The sequence below is a fragment of the Lycium barbarum genome, chromosome 1 (genome assembly GCF_019175385.1).
Source record: "Lycium barbarum isolate Lr01 chromosome 1, ASM1917538v2, whole genome shotgun sequence".
Lineage (NCBI taxonomy): Eukaryota > Viridiplantae > Streptophyta > Magnoliopsida > Solanales > Solanaceae > Lycium > Lycium barbarum.
This window is the reverse complement of record NC_083337.1, coordinates 165,352,378-165,376,866: the sequence shown is the minus strand read 5'-3', so window position 1 is coordinate 165,376,866 and position 24,489 is coordinate 165,352,378. Positions and strand designations below refer to the sequence as shown.

At 34.7% G+C, this 24,489-nt stretch overlaps 2 protein-coding genes across 6 annotated transcripts; both read right to left on the bottom strand.

Moving 5' to 3' along the window:
* Positions 1-3,439: 3,439 nt before the first annotated feature.
* Positions 3,440-11,610, bottom strand: LOC132604948 (uncharacterized). 2 transcript variants are annotated; one of them, XM_060318301.1, is made up of 15 exons: positions 11,557-11,610; positions 10,648-10,781; positions 10,417-10,534; positions 10,214-10,330; positions 8,768-8,872; positions 8,393-8,476; positions 8,194-8,309; positions 7,853-7,954; positions 7,631-7,744; positions 7,433-7,489; positions 5,069-5,135; positions 4,889-4,942; positions 4,609-4,683; positions 3,865-3,900; positions 3,440-3,759 (listed from the first exon to the last, which is right to left on the bottom strand). In XM_060318301.1, the coding sequence occupies exons 2-15, from the start codon at positions 10,665-10,667 to the stop codon at positions 3,661-3,663; spliced, it is 1,164 nt and encodes a 387-aa protein (XP_060174284.1). In that variant the 5' UTR covers positions 10,668-10,781; positions 11,557-11,610; the 3' UTR covers positions 3,440-3,660. The 2 variants fall into 2 exon arrangements, 1 of the variants encoding a protein (XP_060174284.1); XR_009568943.1 differs by lacking the exons at positions 3,440-3,759; positions 3,865-3,900; positions 4,609-4,683 and adding an exon at positions 6,772-6,892.
* A 1,553-nt stretch (positions 11,611-13,163) lies between these two features.
* LOC132604900 (uncharacterized) lies at positions 13,164-23,662 on the bottom strand. Of its 4 annotated transcripts, XM_060318262.1 has the most exons (6): positions 23,023-23,662; positions 20,602-22,195; positions 18,118-18,238; positions 16,677-17,784; positions 15,215-15,885; positions 13,164-14,923 (listed from the first exon to the last, which is right to left on the bottom strand). In XM_060318262.1, the coding sequence occupies exons 4-6, from the start codon at positions 17,765-17,767 to the stop codon at positions 13,905-13,907; spliced, it is 2,781 nt and encodes a 926-aa protein (XP_060174245.1). In that variant the 5' UTR covers positions 17,768-17,784; positions 18,118-18,238; positions 20,602-22,195; positions 23,023-23,662; the 3' UTR covers positions 13,164-13,904. The 4 variants fall into 4 exon arrangements, with proteins under 4 accessions (XP_060174245.1, XP_060174251.1, XP_060174257.1 ...); XM_060318268.1 differs by lacking the exon at positions 18,118-18,238 and having other exon boundaries at positions 23,023-23,661; XM_060318274.1 differs by lacking the exons at positions 20,602-22,195; positions 23,023-23,662 and adding an exon at positions 18,778-20,533.
* Positions 23,663-24,489: the final 827 nt, after the last annotated feature.

Sequence of the window (24,489 nt, the reverse complement as noted above, 5' to 3'; positions counted from 1 at the left end):
AAAGAAATCATACTCCTGGTAAAAGATAAAATCATACTCCATACTAAAGATAAGGAGAAACATTAAATTGGAAGCAAGAGTAGTTGTGCAATGATTGTTTATGGGCTACAGGTAGCATAAATACCTTGTATGACAGAAACATTAGAGCAGTTAGAATTGATAGTCATTTCAGCTAAATTACTTACTGACAAAATCCACAGTGCGCAAGCTATAAAATCATGATGTTGACAACATTGGATGCAAAACTTAGAAAACTGGAGTTTGACAACTAATATGATTTAATATTCATTGCATCTCAATGAGTTGGTACGACTTAAATTGCATCACGACAAATAAGAACAAGTTAATTGGGGAGTTTTATTATTTTTATCCGAACCGACCTAAAATACAAATCATTTAGTGCAACGGTTGTGAGTCGCTGAGTTCCGCAACAATAAATAAACTACAAATCTTTTCCAGCTGAAAATATATTTTGGTCCAAGGTGACCCATAATAGTGGGACACAGAAACTAAAGGAGGGACGACATTTTAACATTCATGTATAGCGTTCGAAGTCTCCACCATAATTTAATACTCCAAAATGTTGTGGGAGAAGGGTCACGAGGAATTACATGATTGATGATAATATTAAAGTGCTAGATGTGTAGAATATCCATCATTTTAATTAAATCTATCTCCTTGAAGTGCCTCATTTGAGTTCTGGCATAAGAAAATATTATTTTGGTGTGAAACCATATTTTACCACAGCGATGTTCGATTTCTGACATAAAACTCTACACAAATAAATACAACAACAACATACCCAGTGAAATCCCACAATGTGGGGTCTGGGGAGGATAAAGCGTACGCAAACCTTACCCCTACCTTGGACGGTAGGGAGGCTGTTTCCGAATGACCCTTGGCTCAAGAGAAAACATGGTAAAAAAAAAGCCAGATAAGGACAAGCAATTCAAAGCAGTATGAAAATGAAGTAACGAAAGCGAAAAGACCATGATAAAACAGTCTCGAAAAAAAAAGGATCAGTAGCTACCATAGATAAATAAAATACTCGAAGTACAAGAAATAACAAATAGTAGCAGAAAACAAAGGATAAGAAACTATAAGACAAAACTGAGAATATTAAAGTAAAATGACGAAAATAATACTAATCCTACCGGAAAGGAAAATAATACTAGCCCTACAACTAGCCTTCTATACCCTCCTATCTAGTGATGTAGTTTGATTACTGACATAAAATTCGGCATATATAATACATGCATAACTTAACTGAAGTAATATTTATTCTGAAACAAAATATGAATAAAAATATGTCACCTATTTTTACAAATTACACTTAAAGTAAATAGACTAGTTTGCGTAAAGAAAAATACATATTCTTTAAAAAGTAAAAAGTACAGACAAAATTAGCAGATGGTGAACTCGTAAGGGTTTTTAACGCATTCTATTAAATAATTTATAAAAAGTACATTCTTATAGCCTGTTTGGCCATGAAAACCAAATATTTTTCACTTTATTTGAAATTTTGGAGTTAGAGTTGTGTTTGGTTATAGTATTTGCAAAGAATATTTGATTGTTTGAATGTATTAAAAGTGAAAACATAGTTTTAGCTGTTTTTCAAATTCCAAATACAGAATCTTCATGGCCAAACGCTGATTTTCAAATAAAGTGAAAAAAAAAAATCCAGAAAAAAGTGAAAAATTTCATGGCCAAACGGGCCCTTAGACTTCGATATCACAATTCCTGCATTATATTATTTATTCGTAAACAATCATTAGAGTATGCAATACAAGTCTACAGCCAAACAGAGGCGGAGGCACATGGCGCCAAGCGGTGTCACCCGACACCGCTTGGCCGGAAATATTTTTTATTTATATATACATTAATAATCTGGCGAACCAAAACATATACGAGTTATATATAAATAAAATGTCACTGCTTGATAAAAGTGCTTCCATCCATGTCCTGGTTTGGGCCTTTAGTTTTACTATCGAGGGCGAGTGTTCGAATCTGGTTAGCCCTAATGATTTTTTTAAAAAAAAAATTAGCATTGTTTAGAAAATTTACTGAAGTCAGGTTTTGATCATTTGACGCCTACCCAAAAATAAAGTTTCTAAACCAAGTAAACCAACATCCATCAAATTTATATTGCTGCCAAAAATAAGTTATTGCCTTTGATGAGCTTATGAGCGGTTGTTTTATGACTTGTATAAAAAAAATTATTTAGTAATATTTTCAGTGAGTGTACTGTAGATACGTTTCAAAAATAGAAACTCATCGAGGAGAGTTGTAATTTTATACTTGAATTGTGTTTTTCTAAACCCTGATGTCATTATAGTGACTTATAAGTTATTGTCTTTGTTGAGCTTCTGAGTAGTTATTTTGTGACTCGTAAAAAAATATATGTAGTAATATTTTTAATGAGTTTATTATGAATACGTTTTAAAAAATAGAAGCTCATCGAGGAGAGTTGTAGTTTAACACTTTAATTGTATTTTTCTAAATTACGTTGTCGTTATAGTGACTTATTCATTTGTTCACTTCAGAAGTAGCTCAAGGGGGGAGACTAGTGAAGCCTTCGCTTTAGGCCCTTAAAAATTTGAGGCTCCAATTTTTTTTTAATTAAGTGTCAATTTCATGATTTGAGCTTCGCTTAAACAATATTGTAGTTTGTAGAAATATAAAAAAGTAAACAATAAAAAGAAAAAGTGTCTACTTTTCTTGTAAAAATATTTTTGAAATTTTTCATTAGACTACTCATATCTTCATATTAGTAAATAAATTTTATACAACAATATCCTACAGATTGTATTGCTAACGCATGGTTAACATCTTATTAACTTGAATTAATACTTACTAATATAAATAATAGCAATAATATTATTAAGTGAAATTAAAGATTTTATGTTATTAAGATATGCACTATAAACAAAAGTATGAAAAAGGGTGTAGGCCTCTTATTAAAAATACCTTTTTTTTTTAAATTAAATTTTTTAAAATATCGACACTGCTTGCAAAAACTTCTGCGTACGCCACTGCAGCCAAATAAACCCAAAACCATAAATAGTCAACCATATTCATGTCGGTTCATATCAGATTTGGTTCTCCAATTTTTGTCAATATAACGGCTTAATTGGCACAAAATAAAGCCATACTGTATATTGAATTATTTGTCACTGCTAACTGGGCTTAATAGGCACAAAACTAAGCCATATTTATAATCCTCTCATTCCAGTACTTAATGTGAGCTCGTCTTAATGGTATTAACTTTCGTCGATATCTTCAGTCTGGATACTATCCCCAGATGGTTGATTTCACATTTTTCCTTTAGGTTCACTAACTCTCAATTTTTTTCTTCTTTTTCCGGCAAAGGTTATGAACCAGAATTATGCATTCACCGATTGTGCAAGCACTCCAGAAATAAGAATACAAGAGAAAAGGATGAAGGTGAACAACGATCATGGACTGTATCTCATGTATCATCTATGCACAAGAGGCCTTTCGATATTGTACCGTTTACTGTCCACGAACTACAGAAATGTTGCTGCTCTATGGTAAAAGCAAATATTTATAAAGAAATGTTGGGAAAAAAGAATTAGGCATACCTAAAACAGGAAAAGAAAAAGGTAAAAGAAGCAATGTACAAACAAGTTCTAGGTGGTGTTATACTCTGGTTTTCCCATTCTGTGCATAATAGGCCTTATCTGCATGGGCTAACCGATCCTGAAACATTGCCCACTCACTTCTGCACCTCTCTCTTACCTACAAAAAGAAAACAAGGAATTAAGATGTGATTACTTAAATGTGAAACAAAGGAGAAATGATATTTGTCAAACTAGATTTGAGGTGAGCCGCGGATTTGCATACCCCTTCCCAAGGAGCTTTACCATTCTCCGAGCTACCCTGTATGTTTCACATAACAGAAATTGCGTCAAGAAAATACTTAAGAAATGATAACAATTTGTACAAAAATACAAGGGAGCATTGAGCCGTTTCCTCCTCCCCCTCTCCCAAAAGAGCTCAGCACCAAGTTTTTGAAAGAAACTATAGTAAACAGCTTCAGCATTTAGGATATATATATATATATATATATATATTCACATATGGATAACGAAAACCAGCTTCAGCTCTAAGGGCTTAAATCATGTCATAAAGTGGCATTCTTGCTCTATAAGCCGACAATCTGGTCTCTTCCTACTTATAACTCTAGAGAGACGAAGGATACTAGATTCAGTCATCCTATGAATCAGCCTCCAGAGGACTTTTCAAGCTAGAGTAGTAGGTTCTTGAATCTATCAACATGAGTTATACTACTATAATAAAAAATAAGAATACAAATTTCCCAACAACTACATTATCTCAAAGACTCGGACAACGCCAGATGAGCGCTATCGGTGATATATACAGAACTAAAATTGGTCAGCATGCAGGCTATGGCACAATCTGTAAGAATTTCCTTTTCAAAGAGGTGACATGTACTTGAGTTCCGTTCTGGGGTAAGAATAAGTTTATTATCTATTTCAATGAGAGCATAGCTAATAATGTGAATGTAATTTGAAAAACTAGTAGAAATTTCAGCTATTTAGTTTCTGGAAATGGAAATTTACTAACCTGACTTCCAAGGGAAGGAATAACTTGATGCACGATCCATTGTGAATCCACTACACCAATTTTTTCATGTGCAGGCTGCACAAACAAACCCAAAAAAAAAAGGTAACACTTGTTGCAAATGGTCCACCATACTTCAAATTAGTGAAACCTCTACAATGCTAAAGAGGATTGTTTTCAAGGCTCATAATGTAATCAAAGTCTAAAGGGCAGCCATCTTTATCATGAGGCATGTTCTCTTTCACTTTTATAACTAACAGATATATAAATGGGAACTACTGACCTGTACACATCTTCTGAGAGCGAAATCCAATCCCCATCCGTGCACCAAATCATTCTATAAGTAAACATCAAACGGAAGCCAAGATGTCACTATAATAGCACATGTTTTATTAACGCACTCTTGAAAGGATTACAATGAATCCATACGGGTATTGCTAGCGATCCCAATTGAAAGAACTACCTGAATCATATGCCAAACACATCGCCATGCTTCTCGAGAAAATACAGGAGCCATTATTTCCACAAAACTGAAAAAACAAATCAGGAAAAAGATAAGTTGCAGGCCAATGGTAAAAGTACCAGATGTGCACTTGAGAACAGGCCTTCTACAAATCAATTTCCAAAAATTGCTATGTACAGAAAACTCAAAATAATACTTGCTAATTAAAAATTGCCTGAGAACTAATTTACGAGAAGTTGACTTGCTCAATCATAAGTTTTCAGGAAGAAAACATGTACAGAAGGTGCAGATTCAAATCTTGCTAGCTAAACGAGAATACATTAATGGCATGCAGTTCTACTCATAACATATAAATACTTCTCTCATCTTCCTTTGTCTACCAAATTGTCATTTTCCTTTAGTAAGGAGAATGAGATAATAAAAGGAGGATTTGGGGCAGGGGGCTTGCTTCTGAAATTAAAAGAACGGTTTCTGTAGTCTGGAATTATCAATCAACAGTGCCTCAATCCCAAATATCTGCAGTCATGCCCAAAAATATAAACATACATGATACAGCATAGACCCCTGAATTCTTCCACTGCCCCATAACCACCTCCTCATCCCCCAACAAATGATAGGGCTCAATCATAAAATCCTTATGCTGAATCAAAATATACAAGCAGAATTAACCAGCAGATAACCAGATAAGTTACTCAAATTTGTTAGACCTGGTCTTTATGGATGAAGCCTCAAGTTGCATTCAATACTAAAAGACTAAACAATTCATAGTGATATTCCTTACATTATATTGCGTCATCTAATTTCAGGTACATTACATAAGTCTTCCTTGAAGAAACTACTAAAAAGTGGATAATATGATAGGGCTCAGTCATATGTGACAAAGTTACTCTGATGATGGAGGAAGTTGAAATTCAGAAAGCACAGGTTCTCCAACGTACAATCCCATTACATGTAACATGATAACTACAACAACAACATACCCAGTGCAATCCCACAAGTGGGGCCTGGGAAGGGTAGGATGTACGCAGACCTTACCCCTACCTGTGTGAGGTAAAGAGGCTGTTTCCAATAGACCCTCGGCTCAAAAGAAAAGTATCCGATGCAGGATTGTAAGAAAAGGGACAGCAAATAGCAAGACTTAGACTACATGTATCAATCAATCAACTACTAATGCCAAACACAAACCACCTGTATGCTATGTTGCTCGGACTCGGGTGCGGGTATCGGATACGGGTACGGATCGAGATGTCGGATTCGGCATGATCTAAATTTTAAGATTCGTGGGTATGGATCCGAGTACGGATACGGGTGCGGGGATTCGGCAAAAAATAATTCAAAATATTAATAATATAGCTACAATAATATGCAAAAAATAATTCAAAACTCTTATGATAATTTTTTAATTTAAAAGTTCATTGGGTATATGCAGGTCATTAGTGTGTGTTTTTACTTTTTTTATAAAATAAGGGTCAAAATTTGGATGAAGTAATATTGTACTAAATAATGTGCACGTGGACTATCCATATACCAAGTGTTTCAGAATTGATACCAAAAAAAAAAAAAAAACTCGTTTTGCACTTAAAGAACAAAAAGAAACTCAAGTCGTCTTCCCCAATTGGTTGACCTAGTCATCTTCCCCAATTTCTTTAAACTCTTTCTTCTTCCCAATAACCATGAAAATCGAAATAGGAAGAATTATGGACCTATTCAAGCCCTTCCCAACTGCTGCATATACGCAAGGCAAGTCCATCACTCTGCAATTGGTTTAACTCTCTGTTTTTTTCGATTTGGCCTGCTATATGAAGCAAACAATGTTGAAGACATCTGAAACAGAGATAAAGAGACTAGTTAAATTTTCTACATAATATTGAAGGTATGCCATTCCATGTCTTCAAATCTCTACTTTTTGTTATCTTGGGAAATCATAATCTCAATTTTTTTCTCTAATTTGGTCATGAATTTTGGTCAAAGTATCCAATCTCCATTGACCGGATCTGACACGAATTCCGTACCCAAACCCGTGTCGGTGTCGTGTCGACACGGGTACGGCGGCAAAAGTGCCGGGTCCGAGCAACATAGCCTGTATGCTTGAGTTTAAGAATCATGAAAAGGTGGTGATTCAGAGTCCAAATTTCTTAAACACAACTGTATATTTTGAGAACGTGATTAGTTCCCAAAAAAAAAAGATGTAGCATTTTGCACAGTTCGATGCATAAAATTAATAATTGTGCGAGAATCAAGCTTATCATTAGTATCCATTAAATATGTACATATATGTATTGGTAGCTAAGTCTAGATTGTGCATTTTAAAGAGAGCGTGTGTGTATGAGAGAGAGAGAGAGAGAGAGAGAGAGAGAGAGATACGCTGCACAAGGAGGCAACCGTGGATCACTGCACCAGCCTGGTTTCTCCTCCGTATCCCTGTTTCACACCACAAACAATTCTGAATGTGCACGAACACAAGCTAATCCATATAGAGATTCAATCCAAACTATTGGGGACTGAGAGATAAGACTTAAGAGGGAAAGAGAAAGATTGGAGACAGCAACACAATGGACTTACTTGTGAACTTCTCTATCACCTCTCCTCTTGGTCATCTGCCATGTTAGACCATTGTTGGGCTCAAGACCCGGCTGAGAGATCTCTAGACCATGTTTCTTAACTAGCTGAATATACCTGTCATATTCAGGTGCCCTGATTAAGTGGAAACAAAAAGTAACAGGAGGAACCTTACACTCTTAAGAATGAGAAGTTATTGAAAAACAACCAGAGAAAAACACCTACTTCTCTGCATTAAAGTGTTCAACTCCCAGATCTTCGTCCCAGATAAATATATAATCATAGGCAGCTACAACATCAGGATGCAAAAACCTCTTTGCATACCACCTGTTAAAGAAAATAGAAAGAGCAGCAAAAGATTATGGAACTACAAGAGATACTAGTCAAAAATCCTATTTAATAACCTTCCCCTTCATCTTATCATCACGAACTCAAAGAGAAGGGTGCTATACATGCTAAAGGGCTGCCAGAATTGGTAAACGTTCTCAGTCATATTTCTTTTGATTCATGCATCATTTATGGGATTTAGAATCCCAAAGATTGTTATATAAACTAGAAAGTCTTACCATTTTGTTTGCTTCCTAATACTGATATGAATTGCACGCTTGGACCACTCAAACTGATCCCACTCACTCGTTCGACCATCGTAATGAAAAAGCAAAATTTGAAAATCCTCTGAAAACTAATACATAAAATAGAATTCAGTGTACAGAATGACAATGCTGTATGCTATAGCATTTGATGGATCAACTTCCTTTTTCTAACCTTTTTAACGCAGGCATTAATGTTGTTCTTTTGAGCCAAACCAACTGTAAATGTTACCAAATACTTTGGCTTCTTCGTCAGATCCTGGAAATTCCATCACATTCATAAGGCTACACATAAATAAGGAATAAAACTCCAAAGCTAACAAAGATTAATATCTTATGAAATTCGAAAATTTCTTTCTCAGCTTATATGTAACCATTTTTTATGACTATTTTGTATTTTGTTTGATAACATAGACATGTAACCATATGATCAATTTCCTCAGGAAGCGCATAATTCTAGGTATCATAAACTCTACACTGACCAGACATCCTTTCTTTTTTGGATAAATCAGAATAATCCAATGACCACAAGATACTCGATGCATCCTACCTCACTTGGCTCACCCCACAGCCTTCGTAGATAGAAATCTGATTCTGGGACCACGATCCCTGGCGGTAAAGACTCTGCACCACGAGGATTTGTCGGAACATATATCTAAGAAACAAAATCAACACCATCAGTAATTGAATACGAACTTCACGATGCTCTGGATGCCACATCTACTCAGAAATTAGAATATAAATCTTAGAACTTTTCTAAATGCAACAGATCACGTGATCATGCAATTATGTCCGCAATTTTTTGTAAGGTTGCAAGAATAATCAAATTAGCTGAGCTTATAACAAACCCAATAAATAAAGCAGATTTGGCAACTTCAGATTATGATGAGTGCATACAATTGTAACAATGTGCCGCTAATTTTTAGCTTACTGAAATCTACAGGACACGACAGTCAAGATACATAGATGACAATTTTCTTGAATACGTTTGTAAACATTCGATGATCTGAAAGGTAGTGTTCAACAGTAATTTATTATTGTGTTTTTAAGTTGGTTAGTACTTCCGATTAGCACTGTCGGTATAGTATCTGAATCTTCATATTTTATTTCTACATATTGATTTCACTAGCATAACTTCAATCTAAAGTGTTTTTTTCAATCAGGAACTTCAATCTAAAGTTTGTCTATGTTGGTTCACAAAAAGCAAATTGCGTCACATATAATTGCACTAAGTAAGTTTTTTCCATCTTGACCATCAAGCAATTACTGATAAAAAAAACAAAATACCTAATGTTCTTTGAGCATTGAGAAAATATTCATCAAGGATGTGCATTTTTCATTTAAGTGTATCAGAAAATAATGGCATGAAACGGACAAAGCGAGAAAAAAAAAAAAGATACAACCGTACAAGGGCCTCACTTTTAAGCGGATATTTGTTCTACCTAAACCTAACAACAACTACTACTACACGCCTCAATCCCAAACAAGTTGAGATCGGCTATATGAATCCTCACTGACCATAAGTTCCCCATTTAAATTCATCTTATGCCAACTTTATAAAAATAAAAATAAAAAGTAGAAGTTCTCTATATTTATTACTGGAATAAGAATCACTAGTAAGACTAAAAGGCTCCTAGAAAATATAGGACCTAAAATAAACATATAAACATGATTAACATATATTCTCAATTAATTGGAATCGCGTAGGTAAACTTATTTCTTCCAAGATGAGTCTCAATATGTGACTCATCTTGTGAATAGAAAAATGAGACATTTTTTAAATTGGTGCTCAAACTTTGGTGGTTTCACCAATTATTTTGCTTGGCAACTGCTAAATGCAACAAAAATGCAGATGAATCCATCTATAAGGAAAGATTGTTTTACTGGTACAAAAGCTTGTTCCAACACCTCTTTCATAAGAATACAAGTGAATCAACGTAGTGAAGCTGCAGGGAACAATACATATTTTAAAGGACTTGTAGTGAAATATAAGTACCTTAGGTGTTAAAGGGATAGTGCCAAGATTTTCAGGAAAACTACGTCCGCTAAGTCTCTGATGATCATCATTGAAGGCTACATCAAGAGATGACATAATGCTCGACGGTAAGGTAATCTGCAAAGGACACCCAAGATTGTACTGAATGACAGGGGCATATTACTCTCCACCAGGGAGACCATCCAAAAGTTGGGTCAACGTACCTTTGTTAGAGAAACAGATGGAAACGAAATGCCAACGAAATATCCAAATACCATTCCCATGATTGTTGTTATTATAAGCCTGGCACTGTCATTTGATCTTTTGAAAACCCCAGTGAACCTTAAAAACAACGATGCTATTTTATAAGCTAACTGATGGAAAAAAAACCAGGAGATAGGGCAACTAAAACTTGGTGAAATTTATTACAACGATGCGTTCTTTTGTCTACATACCTGCGGTGAGAGGTTACCATTGTGATAATAGTTGCTCAACCCAAAGGTCATGCACTAGACAGAAACCAATTCCTTGAGCAATCCCAGAAATGTATATAGCATCATCCACTTTCAAAAGAGCAAACTTGACATGCCTGAAACGATAAGTCATATTACTCAGGGGGCATATACAAGCCATACCTGCATAACTACAACAATATTTTATCCCCAGGGTTTGATAAACTGTCTACAATTTTAACTACGAAACTTTTTCTTTTATGACAAGGGAACCCGCAGCCGCTACCCTTCGGGTGCGCACAGGGTAAACCCCGCTCCAGTGTAATAGCCCGCAAACCACACAGGAGAGAGGTAAACCGCACTAGGCAAGCCCCATTCGATGAGCTCGACCGAAAAAGCATGGAGGGGGTTTCGAACCTGAGACCCCCTATGTGGGAGATCCCCTGCTCAACCAACTCGGCCACCCTTGCGGGAAACTACGACACTTCTTATCAACTGCAGAATTGTAGAAAGTAAAAAAAAAAAAAAAATTACTGGAAACCCTCTAAGAGAGACCAATTTAACAGTTCTTAGACTTGAATGTCAGTTAAGTTAGTCTCTCTAAAAAGAATACTGTAACTTCAACTTATGAATTTTATTAATTTCCTAGCAAATGAGCAAACAAATCTTACTTGAGCAATTGATCTGGGTCATAAACTTCCAACAAAATATTAATGTAAAAAGAATTCAAAACTGTGGTATCTCTAGACCCCTCAATTAATCAAGAGAATAATTCCAACATAATACCCTAAGATTCAATAACAAACATATAAAATTAGGAAGGGAGAAAAATAGGAAATTAACTGTGTTTCAATCCCGAATATAAAATTGAACAACAATTTATATAAAACAACTGGGGTTTGAGAGTATTACAGGTTTTCCTCGATGGTTTCACAGAGCAAAGAGAGAGAGAGAGAGAGAGAGAGAGATTTGCTTCCTGAGAGATCGCTATCTAATTTCAATCTTTTTGTTTTATTATGGACGAAATGTTAATCTAATGTCCCTCCCACAGATAAATTTGTCACTTTCTTACCATACTGTCTATAGTATAATTAAAATACTTTTATAATTTTAATCACATAATAATAAAGTTTGTGTTTGTAATAATAATACTCTCTCCCGTTCAAAAAGAGTTTTCATTTAGCTTTTATTTTTTGGTTAAAAAAAAGTGTCTACCTACCAAATCAAAACAGAATTAACTTTACATTTTCAGATTTACTCTTATTAAGTGTAGGTGACCAAATCTCAATACCTTTTTAATTAGAGGCATTTTAGTCAAATTACTTATTTTGCCTAGGATATAGTATTTTCTTAAAGGTGTGCAAATGGCTAAGTGGACCGGAAGGGAGTAATAAATTTAAATGATTCAAAATCATTTGATAATCAAAGTTCAACGACATTCATATTAATGATCTAATATGGTAAGAAAATCAACTTAAAGACTTGTTTTGTGGGGGTAAATAGTCATTAATTGCTATGGTAGATTTAATATAAATACTTGAATTTCAGGTGATGTGCTTAATATACAATGTTCTTCTCAATTAATGCAAGAATTGTGAGAAAATGCAATCAAAAGTATTACTAGTATTCGACACTAAAATAGTCAATCTATCAATTATTACGTAGTTTAGTATTGTTGGTCTGGTGGATTTAGATAAGAAAGAAAGAAGCAGTTTAAGAATGGAGACGCACTGCCTACATGTTTTAACTGATGGGTTACCAACAATTGGGTCATAAAATTAAAATGAATCAAGAGGATAATTTTGTAATTTTCGGTCCATATAAATCTCATGGAGAATTTGAGTTACGATGTGATCTTTGTAATCCAATTGTAAATCTACTTCTTTACCACTGTTGAATTTGAATTTTACCTCTTTTTTTCTTGAGTAGATCGAAACTTTGATAAAGTGAATATAGCTTTTAAATTTCGAATTCAAAAGTGTCGTTATTTTAATTATTAAAATTAAAATCTTATAATGTCCCACATGGTGGCCACAAAAAATTGCATCTCTGCTTTCCATGAACATCCTGTAATCCACCAAAGTACAACCACTTTATAGTCATTCATCCTATGATTTGAAAAAAGTACAACAGAAAGAAAACGAACTATGAATTAATAAAGTGCTCAATATGGATGAGAATCAAAGTTTTCTCATAATTTTTTTTTATCGTACTGTTCGGGTCAGCTGGTGCACATCTTGATTATTTTTCCGTGATACTGTCACGTCCCACCAGCAATAAATACCCTGAATTTTCTCATAAACTTAACTCTGTGTTGAAATGATCTATCTTACTTTTGTTGTTACTAATTTGTTCCCAATGCAAGGTGTCTTGATTTAAACATAAAGCTAAAAGGTTATATAGATATGAATACAAGCGTACAACAACTACCTGTCCAATATTGTTTGAATAAATTGATTCAAATCAATATTTCAAGAACTCACATAACATATACGGATTAAATATACTAAACCATACATTCTTGGTCCCAGGGCCTGAGGGAAGAAGGGTCAAGGGTTCATCCGAATCCATTTCGGTGAAAAATTACACTGTTTATACATTATTAAAATTATTTTTTATGTATATATAGTAGACGGTGAGCCCTCTTTGACTTCTTCGGGTGTTTACTTTTTCTTATTTTGAATCCCCTTAGTGAAAATCCTGGTTCCGCCACTGCTTGGTCCTACTAGAATTTTTGTTTTATGACGATGGTATCCGGTCAGTTTGCGTACACTTTTAATTTCATCGGATACCTCTACCTCTCACGAGCATAGGTACCAAATAACTCTGCAGGCTTTGATAGATTCAACTTGAAAATTCGAATTTTTATTGATCTTATTATGACATTGTAATCCCCTTTCCCTATTTCTTGTTCTCACTCTTTCTTGACCCACGGAGTTCAACTTCAAAAGCAATGCTAAAATTTATGAGGCATTCCTTGTTGTTTCTTTTATTGAAAATGCAAAACTTGGGCAGAAGAGGAAGATACAAATAGCCACTTTTTGGCTGCTACAATAATATACAACTTTCAGTTCTGTCATCAAGAAATGCTTCATCCCCTTCCTTGAATGTGGAATAAGGATGAATAAATCAGTGTTTCAGCTTGTGCTCACCCCAATTCCTCATTATCACTTCCACCAAGTGATGTAATCCGAAAAAATTAGCGAATAAACCTTCTGTCAATGAAAAAAAGAATTATGAATTGGACTAGTGTGGAGTTTTCAGAATCTTGCACAATGTGATGGTACACCTGTCTCATGGTTAACAGCTACAATCTCTGTTTGATTGCATTTAAGAGTATCCTGTCCCAGTTTTGCACCAGCTGCCTTTAATCCCTTCAGAGAAACAGGCTGGTTGAAGAGGTTTAATGAAGGCAATTTTGGAGCTGCAGGCATTTTCCCATTAGGCAGAAAGTTTTTGAAGTCTTCTTTTAGCAATGGAACCTCAAAATCAGCCGTGTTATGCTTAATCACATTTTCTTTAGCAGCAATATGTGCTCCTGGTTCCATATGATTGGTCGAAAAGCTTGTTTGATTTGGAAAGTTCGGATAAAGTGAAACGTACCCTCTTAAGTACATCATGTCTATCAAAAACTTCTTCCAGGATGCTTGCCAACCATTTGTTCTTGATCCAGGGATTTGAACGGGATTTTGCTTCGGGTCTTCTGTGAATCTCATGTTCATGTAAACGTAGAATTCCCGCCAATGCTTTGGAAAGAAAACTGCACCCCAACTGCAAGGCAACTGGTGGAGATAAGGTGTGTTTGGATGAATGTGCTTGAAGAAATCTGTTGCATTCCATTTAGGCCTTTCTTTTACCACTTCCACTAACCGTGGAGTGTAAAGAGAGATCGAAGAAAGCTCAGGAAGCAATATTTCAGGGTCATAGTGATAGGACAATAGAGCATATTTGATCCAGAGGTAATAGTATGGGGAAACTTCAATGTCATCTTCAAGCAAGAGGCCAAAATCATCGTCCGAGGAGGGGTACCAACTCTCACTAACTGCTCGAATTAGGCCACCTTGAATGATTCTCCTTCGAAGAACTTTGGGTCCATGAGGCCAATTAAATGAGTTGACAAGCTTTATAGTTGCCTCATCCACCTTAGTATCCATATTGAAAGTTATAGGAACTTCTTCACCGACGTAGTATGCATCACCTAGAGATTTGAGAAGCCTTGCAAGTGAATTAGCTCTGTTCTGTGTGATGATATTCACATGAATCCTCATCCGGTTCCAATCTGAAATAACAAAAATGCTTTGTTCAGAAATTTAGCTCTATGCATATTATAAATATACATATCATATATATATATATATATATATATATATATTATATACACAAATATACATATAATATACATAATCAGTGTATATGTTTTGTACATTTTGGCTAGTGCCCATAATTAACTTCACCACCGACAGGCCAAAAATGAAAAAATCCCTAACAAAATGCATTGTTCAGAAACTTAGATGAACTTTAGACAAAAGAGAAGGGAAACATTAGGCATAAGATCACATTAATTTCTTACTTGGCAACGCTGTGGAACGAATATCAGCCATCCATAGAACCTTTGACACTGATGACCTAGGTAGTAGAACGAGTGTTGAACTGTTTGTGTTAGCTTCAGTAGCCATTTTCAGAGCTTTCTTCACGCTAGAGTCTGCGTCGGCTACTGTGATCACAAGGCTAGGATTGTGAATTTTGATAAGTCCTTTCATGCTAGCATAAACTGCTTGAACAATAGGAATTTCTGAATTTGAATTTCCTGATAAAGCACCAACTCTTAAATCCATAATCTTAAATCTTCTTTCTTTGCATAACGCCTTATTCCACTTCAAAGCTGCAGCAGCGTCTTCACAAGGGCAAAAGTTTCCTCCCGAGACAACGATATAGGCCTTTTTTCCATTAGTTGAACTGAACTTTAGCAGAAGAGGTGCAAGAGCTTTAACTTCATCGACAGAGTGGGCATAGAAGAGTGCATCGATCTTTTGAGGATACATCGCTGCCCATTGTGTCACGTAGCCAGTAGAGAGCGCCCTCCACCATTGATCATCTCGGACCTGAACAACGTCCTTGAAAATTACAGTTGTTTCGGATACATAAGCTAACCTATGCTCACTGTCACCCCAAGTGTCTTTATCATTTGGATCAACTGGTAGTACAAATGAACCAGCATTTCTGTACTTCTGAAGCTGATAGCTGCATTATTTTACAGGAAATTTAATTCATTAGAAATTTTTGAGAAATTTTTGAGAGAAATGTTAACATGCCAGAGGTTATAAAGATAGTCTCTATTCATAATTTTAAGGCATAACCATGCATCATTTTTTCCATTTTTACATTGGATTTTCTTCTCATGCACATATTACTAATTTGGATGTGAAAGTGACTAATTTTAGCACCTTATCAATATCAGAAATTCTAGTAAATTTCCTTTACTTTCATGAAGCATATTTAAAAGCTAAAAAAGATTGCTACTTAAGGATCAAATGAGCCAATGAATATGCGTAAAGGTCTAATTATACAAGAGAGAAATAGCATATGCAGGATTCCAATAGTATAACACTTTTGCCAGAAAAGTCGAACATTAAGAAATCAAATACTGTTAGGTGAAGAAGATTCTTTCCTAAGGTGCCTAAAAATAATAGACATTCTAATGATCAACTTGCAAAGATGCTAATCTGAATCAGATAACAACTTCATACTCAATTAAAGTTTGATCTCCATGCTTTTATATTTAATACACCTCATCAACTCAAAAATCTAAGGGTACACACTATGTATTTGCAAGTGGAGCAGTCCTAGAATATTTGACATCTTTTATATTCATATAGAAACAAAGCTGTATAACTTTGCATTATATACTATTTCTAACGAATTTGTTATCCTCCTTTAGTTGAACCGATCGATGAACTTTCTAAAAGCGTACATATGATTTACTATGTCAAAATATTTTGGCACCATGAAGTAGAATCCGTTGAAGTACATACCTTAAGTGCAGGTCTTCGCCTGTCATGAAAGTGAACGGCGTCTCAATAAAAAGTGTCTTCACAAGTTCAGCAGACATAAACCAAGAACTAGAGAGGAAATCCACCTGAACAATTTTGTCCACCGTAATATTATAAGCAGGATCGGGCAAATAAAGACCTGCTTCCTTGGATCGAAACTTCCTGTAGCTCGGAAAACTAGAATCCTTCTGTCTAAAAGGCAAAATCCTACCAATGCTGCCCAAAACAGAATTCTTGTACTTGTCTGTGCCTGCAACATGTGCTAACATTTGCAGCATCTTTTTCCCCGGGATCATGTCATCATCAACGATATATATAAGGTCAGCTTCTGTTTGTAAAGCCAATTGGAACCTTCCATAGTACTTGAAATCATAACTTGAACTTATAAAGCTTATTCTCGAGTCATTATATCTATGCACAATTCTTTTTAAGGAGTTCTCATTTGGACTTCCAAATGAAAGTACCCAGACATGATGAAATGGGAGGGTCTGGTTAAGCAAAGAATCAAGCTGAGCACAAAGTGTTTTCCTCTTGAAATGGTTCAAAATCACTGTGATTTTTGGCTTGTTTGGACCGTGCAAATCCCATTTGGACTTCATTTTCATTAGCTCAGAAAGAGTCTCAGCACCAAGAAACTTGCTTTGATAACCTAACACTTCTTGATAAAGCTCTGTCTTTAACTTGATCATGATAGCATCGTTCGACTTCTTCTGTACAAAATCAATCTTCTCATGCTCACAAACTTGAGAGGGACTAATTGGTTGAGTTTTGACAGCTCTAACAACTGAATTAGCTTCCTGATTATGATGACTAACAACATGGGGAGGGATTATGAATTGCGTCCATTGCTGAGCAATTCTTGTAGTCCAACTGAAGTCTGGTTTAGACCTTAAATCTATAGAAGGGCTCATGTAATACAGAAGAAATGTAGCATAAACAGCAAATGTGAATTGTAAACAAGTTAACACAGTTACAAGCCTTGAAGAACCACCCTTTTGTTGCCTCATGTTAGTTTTTCCCAATCCTTCTAAGGAATCCCCACTTCTCATATCAGGATTCCTAGCTAACCCCATTCAGATGAACTATCCACCTGCAAAATATGAAGTGAAAAACAATTCCTAATAATAAAAAAAGCTGCTAGTGATCACATTTGTGGAAAATTGTCATACTTACCACAACAAAGAATGCAAGGAGGCTTAAATAAGTGATTAAATGAGCTTGTTCAGCACTTAGAATATAAGGTAGTTGGGAGGAAGGCTATTGAAATTTGTAGAGCATTGGATCTTGGGCAAGTCTAGTATATATAGCAAACACAAGTGTGTGTTCTAAGTAATAAAGTGGAGTTGAAGAATGCCATAGGAAATGCAGCAAAGGTTCACATGGGATTAACTCTTGTAAACAAATAATATAAGCAACGCGTTACCTTAAAATATGGTTATTGTTCACGTACAATTTCCCACTAAGGACACTAATTAAAGGCCGGGTATGCTGCCAGAAAAGAAGGCTTCCCCTGTATTTTTGGCACTCGAATCTTTGTGCTTAGTCTGAAAATTATTTATAAGTTTGCATGAGAATTGAGAGATTTATATTGTGACATATCAGAAAACTACTGAACCGCATTAAACTTATTAGAATAAGCCATTACTGAAAAAGTTCTTGACTGCACGAATCTTAGAAACACCAGGCATGATGAGGTCTAAATTCTCTTCCAGAATACTCAAAGATCCATAGTGTTTCCATATTTTTAAATATTAAAACTACTAAATTATCAAACCCAAATTCCAAGAAATACTTCTTCCATTATTTTCTTTCTCGTAACTAATTGTGGAGCCACATGCATTGAATCCCCTTCGTGTAGAGTTATACTGCGTATATAAGGAATAGTTTTTTTTTTTTTTTTTAAAAAAAAAAAACTGAATTACCTTAATTTAAGAAAAATACAGGTTCAAATCCTAGGTATGGTACTTTTGGATTTTCTTAAATCCCTTTTTCAGAATTCCTGCTGCTCATAACCTAACAAAAGGAATATATAATGGGAAGATACAAATGTGCAAAAAGTACTAGGTAGAAATGTGTATATTACCTTGAGAACAAAGAAACAAGAAATATTCCAAAATCCAAATGAATGAGGACAACGAAGATGTGCCTTTTCTTCTTCAGCAAATTAAGCTAAAGCAAATCCTCAATTTTTATACACCAAGTTGCAGAGTATATTAAACTAAAAAAGATTGAGTATACGTGAAGAGATTTATGTAGAGAAAAAAGGGTTGGCAAGGATTGACTTTATTCGTTTAGTACATGAACATTACAGCATATATTTTCAATTGCCTTCGTGCCAAACTTGGTCTAAGTTGAACGCAAGAAAACCTTTGGCCATGGACTGATTTTGCTTGCATGAGGGACAATTTTAGTGTCTAATTTTTGCTTTCTTGAGAAAATAAAAAATCTTCTTTTACAGGTTAGGTGCCAATAGATAGTGGATACTTGAAGAATTCGATTTGAAGTACATGATTACCGACATTCTTTCATTAGAGAATATTAGCACCCTTAATCCAATTCCATAAGTCTGCTAAAGAAAATTCACTTCAACTGCCCTGTTGTTTAACACGGATAATTATATTAAAAGGGGGACATTTCATTCGGAGAAAATGATTTATTTAGCATTTCTATCACAAAGTTGCTAGGTATTCCGTTTCAGAATTTCTTAATTGCAAAAATACCAACAAAACATGCGGTACGCTTGAGACGAGATTATTATTTCCACCCTTAAAAGAGATATCGGATTCAAGCCCCAAGAATGAAGAAACAACCCTACTAGATAGTGTTTTCCCTCTAGTCGGGCCGTTGATACCGATATTTATATGTATAAAAAAAAAGTTCGAGAAATGAAATGCCATTTTTTTTTAACGATTAGCACCCTGAATCAAACACTAGAGAACGTACGGTCGAAGACAAATTGTAAACGAAGAAGAGAAAGAGCTGTCTTCATTGCATGCGTAGCTTAAGAAGTTGAAAGTCAACGTAGACACTAAATAATTAGAGACTTAGAGTAAAGCTTCTTTTTATTTGGTCAACGCTCTAGTTTTCATACAGTTCACATTCTCCCAACTTCTTCTAGTTATATTCTGAATTGATGCTTTCATGCTAAACTAAAAAGAATAAAATCTACTACTCACTACTCAGTAAAGGAATAAGGAATCCTATATTGACTTTTCTAAGCTCAAATCACCGAAAGTTGGTAAAAAGACTCATATGACAAAATCTCATTTTAACAGCGATTCTTACGTCTATCAAATCTCACTCACGTGTACTTCACAGCCACCCATCATTAGGTAATTATGAGATCCTTTGATTATCATAAACTAAACTTCAACTAAATAACCACATATATAACGTAATTTCTTCCTTTTTTCTTTTTTCTTTTTCCTATTTCAAGAATGGTCAAACCCCCTGAAAACTCAACCATCGACTTAGCGTGGATTTTTTTTTTTTAGCGTACATCAAATAAAAGCATTATATTATTTTTAGGTAAAGTTGGAGGATGAGCAACCATTTAGAATTCAAGTCGCGTGGCTGACTTTTCACAGGTAACCCGATTTTGACTATGCCATTACATATAATGCACATTTGGTGCTGTCCACCTCAGCAAAAAGGAAATGAGTTTTCAAAATTTTATCAGGAATTCTCTTGAGAGTTTCTTGTCCAACGGGGTTGTATGATTGATTTCGGATTAAAGTTAAGAAATTCAATATTGTTAAATTTAGAATTAATATAATAATAAGTTGTTAAAAAAATGGATATTATAGGTTCAATAAGAAAAAGTATTCAATTAAATAAAAGATAAATATATTATTACTATACCTATTTCCTTAATAAATTGTCAGATTGAGTATAAGTGGAGTAATACCTAAACAGATAACATCGAGGCATCCACATGGTTGCATACTTCTTTGCTCTCTGAATTTTGGAAGGAATATTATTGTACTCTGGTCCTCTTTTATTCTTTCTCTTCTTTACGAAATAAATACGTAGGCATTCCACATGGTTTGCGTATTTTTCTTTTCTTTTGATTTCTATAATAATTATATAACTTTTTAATTGAACTGATTTTTTTTTGTTTTTTTATAACCATTTAATATCCAAAATTTACTTACGTGACTGATTTAAATATATATGCATCGCATTGGACCTACTAAAAAAGTGATTGAAGTGGATTCTCATATTGCATAACCTCCTAATCTAGGATTGATGGAAATCAAGAGTCTCGTAAGCCCGTTTTACTTTTTCCTTTCTTCTGTCTCAAATTATTTGTCTCTTTTGTATTTTACATGCCCCTTAAGAAATATTCCTACAAATTAAGAAGGGTATTTGACTACTCTATCATTATTTATGTCTAAGTCACACCCAATTTTGTCTCTCTTTTATTTTAGCTTACTCGGATTTCTAAATTTACTGACGAGCTAAATACTTTATTTTTTTTATAATATTTTATTGCCATTACTACTAATATCATTACTTTTATTTTTGACATTACAAGTATCACTTTACTACAAATTTTAGATGATTCGTCATCATTTCATTTTTTCGAGTTTGGGCTCGTTAAATTAATTACAGGACAACACTTTGCTAAATGTTTATTATTTATTGTCTTTACATAATATATATTATATCAGTTATTAAATTAGAATCTCAAAAATAATTAAATAGCGGAGGAAGGATCAACAATTTTCAGCCAAATTAATGGCCCAAAATACAGATACAATATTATTTCCCTACCCAAATAAATGACCCACATTTAAATACCCAACCCACATTTTAAAACCCAACTAAAATTCTAAACAGACCAGCCCAAATCAGCCCATTTGCCTAAATTTTCAACCCAGTCCATTACCTAAAAAAAACTACCCGACCGGTCCAGCCCAAAACAAAAAATATCCGACCCGGCCCATCGCTTTCTTTTCTTTTTCCCTAAACCTATTCTCTCTCTTTCTTTTCCGCCTCTCTTTTCTCCTTCTTTTCCGCCTCTGTTTCTCCTTTCTCCTTCTTTCCGCCTCCTCATCTCCCTAGTCTCTCTCGACCCTACCTCTTTCCTCTTTCCGCCGCTACCCCACTTCCACGCCTCCTCATCCCCACACCACGCTCTGTCCCCCACTCGCTACACCCCGCTCCTCTTCTTCTTCCATCTAAAACCCTAATCACAATCCTATAAAAAGGGGGGATTTCAGATTGTTAGGAGATTGTTAAATTAAATGAGAAAAAGTCTAGTCTTTGTGTTTCAAGCTTGATATACACGTCCACTATAATTAATTGTTGGAATATTCTTCCGCAATGTAATACTTCCGCAATGTAATACAGCAGCAATGCTCCCTTTCTATGAGCAGATATTTGGCTATATGTATCGCGTCGTTTCAGTTGTCTTGTAGCCTTCCGTTTTTCTGCATATGAATAGTTGTTTGGTTTGTTGGAATCCATCAGCTATAGAAGTTCAAGTCCTTTTATACCTGTAGATGTTTAAAGCCAAAATTTGGCATGAAATATTCAAAAGAGGCGCTGGTAGTAATTTATGTTTAGAAGACTGACGAAAAGGCAAGTGTACATGTCATTTTCAGGAATAATAATGTAATATATGCGCATACATATAATATAAAATGCAATTCCTTTAGTATATATAAGACATGGAATATCCAAAGGAGGCGTTGTTATCAAAGAAAGCCTATATGCACACATAAGAATACAATTCATTTAATACAAATAGGACGTGCAGTATTCACATTACCTATTACAAACTCTCTACAAATCTTGTACTACAAATAGGGCATGGAATATTCATATTATTTACCACAATTCGGTTTGAGAGCCAGAAGAATGTTTGCCAACCGAAAGGCTACTAATTTTTCGGCCGTGCAAAAATAATTCAATCTATTTCCGACAAAGTTGAACTATTTCATTGTATCGAAAGAGGTAGATATTTAAGGTGGTAATGTGTTTTTGTGAAGTCTGTGTTGCGTGAAAGCTTATTCCGGATATTTGGGAAAAGTGGAGGTAATATTTAACTCAGTCAAAAGTGATCAGGCGCAAAGAGAGAGATGGAAGACAACGTTCAGAACCACAAGTTAGCTTCAATCAAGCATTTTGTCCAGCAGTTGGAGAGCTGAAGGTCGATTCTCAAGCAGTTTACCCAAGACAGTAAAGGGCAAAAGGTAAAACGAAACACGTCAGCAAGGACAGAAAACAATCAGACCATAAAGAGGAAAACGGAAAATCCAGAGCTGCACACAAGCGCACAAAACAAAAATTCTTCGCCATTAAAATAACAAAACATGTTCACCTGTAATATTTGTTGCGGCCGGAAGCTGAACCACTGAAGAGAAAACTGAGAAGTAGAAGATGAAAAGAGAGAGAATTGCAAGAAAGGAGGGTGGAAGAATGGAGATGCTGTAGAGATAGTCTTGGATGAAAAGAGGAATTAAGCGGTGATGTAATAGGTATGAAAAATCCACGCGCTGCGCTGTGAATATTTATGAAATATAAGAGGACTGCAATTCCCTTTTTTAAAATGCCAGGCTGGCATGTCGACGACCTGTTAGCTTATCCCCCTTTATAGTATAGTAGAATACAAATAATTAACGATGCATAAAGTTCTTGTCATAACACCAATCTGAATTAACGGGGTTGTATGATTGATTTCGGATCAAGTATATATTTTATTTAAGTTGTTCAATATTGTTATAACTAATTTAGAATTAATATAATAACAAGTTGTTAACAATGGAAATTATAGGTTCAGTAAGAAAAGTATTCAATTAAATAAAAGTGATAAATAAATTATTACTATGCCTATTTTCTTTTCTTTATTATATATAACAACAGCTGACGTCGATCACTTAGTCAGGCAGTCAAGCTGAAGAATCTGGTCCTTAGGAATAAATTTATATCCTCAACCAAACACAATATAAATTTATTCTCAAACTTAATTCAGAATATCCACCTTATCCATCAAACATGGGATTATTTTATCCCACTTCGGAATAAATTAATCCAAAATTATAATGTCAAAACTATAACCTCGAGATAATTTAGTCCGCAACCAAACCACTCCTAATAAATTGTTAGATTGAGTATAAGTGGAGTAATACCTAAACGGATTACCTCGAGGCATTCCATATGGTTGCGTACTTCTCTGCTCTCTAAATTTTGGAAGGAATATTGTTGTAATCTCCAGTCCTCTTTTTTTCCCACCCTTTTCTCTGTATATACGTAGGCATTCCGCATGGTTTGCGTATTTTTCTTTTCTTTTGATTTCTATAATAGTTGTAACATAACTTTTTAATTGAACTGAATTATTTTATTTTCTGATATAATCAATTACTATCCAAATTTTACTGATTTAAATATATAATTTTCGCATAGGACCTGCTAAAACATAAAAAAAATTGAAGCGAATTCTCATTGACAAGAGAAGGTTGCTCAAATGGTAAGCACCCTCTACCTTCAATCTGAAGATTGTGAATTTGAGTTGCCAAGGGAGTAAAACGGAGAGCTCCTGGGGAGGGGTTAAAAAAACGAGAGTGAATTCTCATTGCATAACTTCCTAATCTAGGATTGATGGAAAATCTAAGAGTCTCATAAGCCCAATTTACTTTTTCCTTTGTTAGTTTTCTTTTTCAAAATTTTGAGGTAGGTAATTGCTTGTTTGTATGGATGTATGTGGTATCTTTTTTTTTTGGTCAGTTAGAAATGATATTTTTTATATTTATAAATAATTTAATTTTAAGTTTTTTTGTAATTTGATTCA

What these genes read in the sequence shown, in the direction of transcription:
- LOC132604900 (XM_060318262.1), bottom strand. Translation starts at nt 17,767, where the DNA reads ATGGGGTTAGCTAGGAATCCTGATATGAGAAGTGGGGATTCCTTAGAA. An exon ending in GGCGAAGACCTGCACTTAAG is followed by an intron (nt 15,886 to 16,676) that starts GTATGTACTTCA and finishes AAAATAATGCAG; the next exon opens with CTATCAGCTTCAGAAGTACA. An exon ending in TCGTTCCACAGCGTTGCCAA is followed by an intron (nt 14,924 to 15,214) that starts GTAAGAAATTAA and finishes TTGTTATTTCAG; the next exon opens with ATTGGAACCGGATGAGGATT.
- LOC132604948 (XM_060318301.1), bottom strand. Translation starts at nt 10,667, where the DNA reads ATGGTAACCTCTCACCGCAG. An exon ending in ATGGTAACCTCTCACCGCAG is followed by an intron (nt 10,535 to 10,647) that starts GTATGTAGACAA and finishes GTTGTTTTTAAG; the next exon opens with GTTCACTGGGGTTTTCAAAA. An exon ending in CATCTGTTTCTCTAACAAAG is followed by an intron (nt 10,331 to 10,416) that starts GTACGTTGACCC and finishes TGTCCTTTGCAG; the next exon opens with ATTACCTTACCGTCGAGCAT.